The sequence below is a fragment of the Sinocyclocheilus grahami genome, unplaced genomic scaffold (genome assembly GCF_001515645.1).
Source record: "Sinocyclocheilus grahami isolate Dianchi unplaced genomic scaffold, SAMN03320097.WGS_v1.1 scaffold501.1, whole genome shotgun sequence".
Lineage (NCBI taxonomy): Eukaryota > Metazoa > Chordata > Actinopteri > Cypriniformes > Cyprinidae > Sinocyclocheilus > Sinocyclocheilus grahami.
This window is the reverse complement of record NW_015505680.1, coordinates 383,948-390,571: the sequence shown is the minus strand read 5'-3', so window position 1 is coordinate 390,571 and position 6,624 is coordinate 383,948. Positions and strand designations below refer to the sequence as shown.

The 6,624-nt window shown below is 35.8% G+C and overlaps 1 protein-coding gene across 1 annotated transcript in view; it reads right to left on the bottom strand.

Annotated features, from left to right (window-relative positions):
• Positions 1–4,894, bottom strand: part of LOC107554420 (TBC1 domain family member 10A-like) — an 18,039-nt gene extending 13,145 nt beyond the window's left edge. Inside the window, exons 1-2 of the mRNA XM_016236912.1 lie at positions 3,984–4,894; positions 135–234 (exon numbers count right to left, since the gene is read on the bottom strand). Coding sequence (XP_016092398.1) covers positions 135–234; positions 3,984–4,165 — 282 coding nt within the window. The 5' untranslated portion in view covers positions 4,166–4,894. The remainder of the gene's footprint in view (positions 1–134; positions 235–3,983) is intronic.
• Between the last annotated feature and the right edge of the window lie 1,730 nt (positions 4,895–6,624).

The following is a 6,624-nucleotide window of genomic DNA, read 5'->3' as shown; positions in this document are numbered from 1 at the left end:
AAGCTATTTAAAAGCGAAGGAAAGCGAGAAAAAGAGGGAACGCCCCCTGCCCCGCGGTGATACCGGTGTTGTCACACGTCGATTAACCGGTGGGAAAATTTCCTCACTGTAACAAACCTAATTGTGGCTCCTACCTTCTTGAACCTTTTACTGATCCATTTGTCCCAGTGGTTCAGCATATCCAACCATTTGGCTTCCCTGTGCCTCAACACTTCCAGAGGCACTTCTTGAGCCCTGTGTACGAGAGAAAAAAGAATAAGAACTCTACATTTTCCTTATAAAAGGAGATGCCAAATGTTATTAGTTCTCACAATTCTCCTAATCGATTACAATACGGCACATCTCACAACCGATTACTTCTCTAATCTTTACACTACTGATGTATGGAAAATAGCTGGGGAAACATTCTGCTTAAAGGGTTAGTTCACCCAAAAATGAAAATTATGTCATTAATTGCCCACCCTCGTGTTGTTCCAAACCCGTAAGACCTTTGTTCATCTTCAGAACACAATTTAAGATATTTCTGATGAAATCTGAGGGCTCTCTGACCCTCCCATAGACAGCAAGGTAACTACCACGTTCAAGGTCCAGAAAAGTACCAAGATGATCGACAAAGTAGTCTGTGTGACATCAGTGGTTCAACTGTAAAGTTACGAAGCTACGAGAATACTTTTTTTGCACAAAGAAAACAAAAATAACTACTTTTTTCCACATTTTTGTCTCTACTGCATCACTTTGGACTAAAAATATCTTAAATTGTGTTCCTAAGATGAACGAAGGTCTTACGGGTTTGGAACAACACTAGGGTGAGTAATTAATGACAGAATTTTCATTTTTGGGTGAACTATCCCTTTAACTTCTCCTTTTGTGTTCCACGAAAGAAAGAAATGAAGTCATAAGGGTTTGGATATGAGGAGGAGTAAATGATGACAAAACGTTTCTTTTTGGGTCAACTATAAAACAAAATGTCACTCATCACATTTAAGTCCTTCATATAGATACTTAACTATCACAACTACAACAAAAACGAAGAAAGAAAGAAAGATACTGGGACATTTATTCAACATCAAGATTACAAACAACAACAACATTATATAACTATAGTAACTAATAAGATATCTCAAATAAGATTCTTACAAACCAAGAGTATGAACAGCTGCTAAGTTTTTTTGAAGTTTCCATATATTTTATATGATGTACTTTACTGTATTAAAGGTAACTTATATATGCAAAGCATAAACAATGCACAGAAATCATGTTATATAAGTTTCAATATGAGTTCCCCAATCACACCTGCGTTTGGTAAGTCATAATAAGAGAGGCATGAACAAACCGTGAAACCGTTTTTCACACATATTACTGACCCCAAATGTTTGGGGTCAGTAAGAGTATTTATTTATTTATTTAAATTTAATTAATTAATTTGTTTATTTTATTTATTTACCTTTTTTTCAAAGAAAGTCATACTATTGTTCAGCAATGATGCATTCGACTGATCAAAAGTGAGAGTAAAGACATTTATAATGTTACAAAAGATGACCGTTTCAAACAAAAGCTGTTATTTTAATCTTTCTATTCATCGAAGAACCATTAAAAATATATCACAGTTTCCACAAAACCATTAAGCAGCACAACTATTTTCAACATTGATAATAATAATGTTTCTTAAGCATCAAATCAGCATATTAGAATGATTTCTGAAGGATCACGTGACACTGAAGACTGGAGAAATGACGCTGAAAATTCAGCTTTTCATCACAGGAATAAATTACAACTTACAATACACTAAAACAGAAAATATTTATTTGAAATAGTAATAATATTTCACAGCACTGCTGGTTTTATTTCAATCAAATAAATGCAGCCTTGGTGAGCATAAGAGCTGTAATCTTACTGACATAAAACTTATGAAGGAGAGCAATTAGATACTGAAAAAAGCTTAATTATATATATATATAAAAAAAATGAGGGCAGAATAATTCAAATTTCATGACTAATGTAAATAGCCATTCAGTAGATGATTAGACACTTTCATCCTGACTAATTTCAGTGAGAATCTCCCTGGGTTCGACCTGTGGTGAACTACTTTGCCTAAGGCTACTGCAAAGATAATGAACAGGCCTGTTATCTTTCCCTTTTGTGTTTCCCCTATTCAAATTTGAACCATTCAGCTTGTGGCCGAGACATTTAAATAGCAGTTTGCCAGCACACCTACCACCAGCTAGCTTCCCCTTTACTTAGACACCGATCCTAACCACTAGAAATTTGATCTGAAAGCAATGTTTCTTTAAATATTTTTGCTATTAAGCTACAACGTGCAGGTTTTTTTCCTTTTCATTTTCCAGAGCAATTTTGACTAAAAACAGAGGAAACTAAAACCGTTTTCATGAGAGTTCAGTTTGGGGCCGCTCTCTCTCCAGTAGTTGGCAGAGACCTCAGGGCACCAGCACTCCCATAAACCACAGGAAACGGAAAGCGGCTGTACACTCAGTACAGAGGGACAACTATCACTTACTCATCTATTCCATGCTCTTTAACAATTCACAACGAATAGCCAGCCCTGCTGCCGTCTCAGGCTACTGTTTAAAACCGTTATTCTTCACAATGGAGTGGTGACAATCCTAAATCCAGGCGTATCTGTAAACAACATGAATGTGTTCTTCTCTGTAGACTACAGTGTGTTAATTAAGACGCCAACCTGGGGCAGATGCCTCGCTGATAAAAGACAGGAAGCTTTAACAGGACTGCAACTGGCTGCAAAGCAAACGAGATGAAACACCCTGACACTCCATTCAAACCACATCAATGAAAACTAACATAGAACTTTTTAACCCCCTTTTTTTCAATGAAAAGAAAACTGTCAGTTTCATACACCGGTCAAAACAGGTTCAACGAGTTACATAAAACAGATTCATAAACTCTGAAAATAGACTAGCTAATCTTGGTGAGTTTAAGATACATGGTTGCATGCTATGTTTTGATTTTGTTGGCTTTAGTTTGACCAGTCAACCTCCCATTTATCATTTTTTTAAAGGGAGGGATTGTGGTGCTTTTGTATTAAGCAAAATTACAGTTCAATTACTAATTTCATGTGAACATTTTCCACGGCTGGTGCAAACAGTCACATGACATGAGCTGTATACAGTACATATAATTATATAAATGTATACATGCGCATACAACAGAAAACAGATATTAAACCTGAAAACAGTTCTTTTCCAAAGAAAAAAAAAAATCACAATATTTCTGTTTTTTACATTAATTTACAATACAATTATAATAATTTTATATATTTTAAAATGCAATAATTTATATATTTTCACCCACAAAATAGAACATAGATATTAAAATTATCATTTTACAAACTGTTCTTTTGTACTAATAATTGTAAAATTAATTCACTATACACACAAATAGGTTAGATATTAAATATATTTTTTAAAAAACTATCAAAATATTATTTACTGTATTATTTTTTGATCAAATAAATGTAGCCTTTGTGAGCATAAGAGAATTAAAAAACAATAGAGACTTTAAAAAATGGACTAGTAGTGTATATTACTATTATTATTACTACATTTAAAGGGTCTAATTAAAAGGCTAAATCTGCCACCAGGAATAAAGTATTCTTCAACTAACTTTTTGAAGAGATGCTGTTCTGTTTTTGCATTGGGCTATATAGTTAATAATAAATATGCCTTCATACATATATAATAAATTCATATAGCATGGCATTAAATAGGTTAAGCAACAGTAATTCCTTCACACATTTTGTTTTGAATGCTTCTGTTTAAGTATGTCACGGATCTAAACTATGTTGCTTTCAAATGCTTTCCTACTAACGTTACTCACACACCCATCAAAGTCCAAACATGCAGTACTTTCTGTTCCACGCTTCATCACGACCTCGACCACCCAAAACCAAGCAACACAGACAGGATCGGGTGGGATCCGCCGAACAGCTGGCAGACCAGCGCACTTACGATTCGGATGAGTACTTCTGGGCTCCTCCGATGAACCCATACTTGTCAGTTTGTCTCGAGCTGGCGAAGCCGTTGATCTCAGAGTCGGATCCGAAAGAGCTCTCCTCATCAAACTGACTGCCCAGAGTCATCACACTCAGAGTATCCTCAAACAGACGTCCGTTCTCCTGCTGAGCCATCATGCTCCTCTACTAACACACGGCAGGCTGGTTAGCTCACTTACAGGTCATCTCCTGCACCCGTCAGTAACTTTAGTCATCCCAAGAGAAAACGTGAAATTAAAGAGATGCTTCAGCTCTGATCCCAAATCAGGCCAGGCAAAACTACCCAGTCCCACCACGACTTTAGCAAATCATTCAGGTTGACTTGAACTGTATTTCCCGTGTTTTGTATGTAGATGTGTGCGTCTTTCAAAGCAACAACGTCTTCTAAACGGATTACTGTGCGTCTGAATCACCCGAGTTAAATGCTAAATTAGCTTAGCGCGCAACGTGTCACTATCCAACCCAGTTAGCTAGTATGATCCCAAAACAACAGCGACCACTGAAAATGTACTTTATACGAGCAGAGACCTCGTCCGAAAAAAAAATATATATATGTGTAAACAACCGGACGAGCGAAACTACGCCTGAATTTCCTGAATCACATTTTTCCAGCCCATGGATTGTCAGGTTTCGCGCTCAACGACTTCAGGGGACTGTTTTCTTTCAGCACGCACAGCTTTGAGGAGGAACACAGGTTATTTTCCCAGTCGAGATGCGCCAGCAGTGTTGTTTTCGTAATTTAAGTCGAGGTCCCATGGCTGAAAGGCGAATAATAAAGTAACTGTCAGGTCAGCCGAGTCGTGTTTTCAGTGTTTGGGTGGTGGTGACATTAGCGCTGAGTTTGACAGTTCTGCACATGCGCGTCTGTGTCACTTCCGGAATCCACAGGCTATTTGCATATCATGGATCTGGGCTGTGTCGAGGTTTAATTTGAATAAGTTTAATCTTTATGTGAAAGACGAGCATTAGGAAAGTAAAGGGACGTGTGTCCAATTTTTAAAGAGACGTCTTTCTTCTGTGTCTTCCATTAGATTTTTAAAAAATATATATATATATATTTATATATTTTAATCAAAATATCTTCTTTTGTGTTCAGCAGAAGAAAGAAACTCTTTATTTGACTTCATTTGAATAATGTTAATTCCCAATGTGTAAATCTATGAATATGGTAAGCACCAGTGTTGGGGGTAACTCGTTACAAGTAACGCGAGTTACGTAATCAGATTACTTTTGTCAAGTAACTAGTAAAGTAACGCATTACTTTTTTTATTTACAAGAGAATATCTGAGTTACTTTTTCAAAAAAGTAATGCCAGTTACTTTGATTTCCCATTTATTGACTGACAGCTCTGCTGTACCCATATTGGGAGAAATCGGGAGTACAGAGGCCTTGTGTGCGCTGTGTGAACATGATGCTACTGTAGTTCTAGACTAAATGTGAATGTGCAGTAATTCATCCCACTCACAAAAAACAGATTTAGTATTCATCAAAATGAATTAAAACAGTGAAATGCAAACTCAGAATATGACGCAAACCTGCAATAATTAAATGTTAACTAACACAAATGTATCTAATCCCATTTTATTAACTGATGTCTTTGCTGCTGACCTTTGCTGATCCAGTTCAACCGTACTAATAAGCAAAAATGACTTTAGAGAAACTAACAATTGTGCTTTGTTTTTTTATTGCTGAAGAGTGTTTCTTCTCCTGCGTTCTACTGTACAGACGTGAATTTACTTTTCCTTCAGCCTGAGGTTTATTCAGTACACTTTTTGGTGTGAAAGGGCTTTTACATTTGCTATAAATAGAACATCTTATATTAAAAACAATCAAGCCCTGCTTATATTTAAAAAGTAACGCGAAAGTAACGCAAAAGTAATATAACGCATTACTTTCCATAAAAAGTAACTAAGTAACGTAATTAGTTACTTTTTTAGGGAGTAACACAATATTGTAATGCATTACTTTGTAAAGTAACTTTCCCCAACACTGGTAAGCACTCACTTTAATTGTATAAAAATGGCAATTATATATATCAATAATGCCATGGTAGCAGTAAAAATACAGTCTAGCAGGCTGTTTTTACAAATGCACTGAAAAAAAATGGTGTAGAAACAATCGTCACTGAGAAATTGCTAGTACATTTCACAGTTAATTACAAAGAAACAACAAGTAACAATGAATTAAACATGAAAATTTGTATAAAGTAGAAAGACTGAAAAGGTATTTTCTTGTGAAACGCACTATAATTTTGGTAACACTTTAGATTAGGGAACACATATTCATATTAACCAAAATTTTCCCTCAATAAACTGCTAATTTGCGGCGTATTATAGTTACGTTTAGGTAACGGCTCGGCTCGGGTTAAGTGATGTAGAATATGGCAATAAAGAAAAAGGCATTAATATGTGCATAAGTACTATTAAACAGCCAATATGCTAGTAATATGCATGCTAATAAGCAACTAGATAATAGTGAGAACTAGTCCTTAAAAATAAAGTGTAACCATAGTCTTTGTTTTATTGACACCTTTTCCATTTCTGAAAAGGTTGAGTTCTCTTGAGTTTATCATATGTAACCCCCCCCCCCCCCCCCCC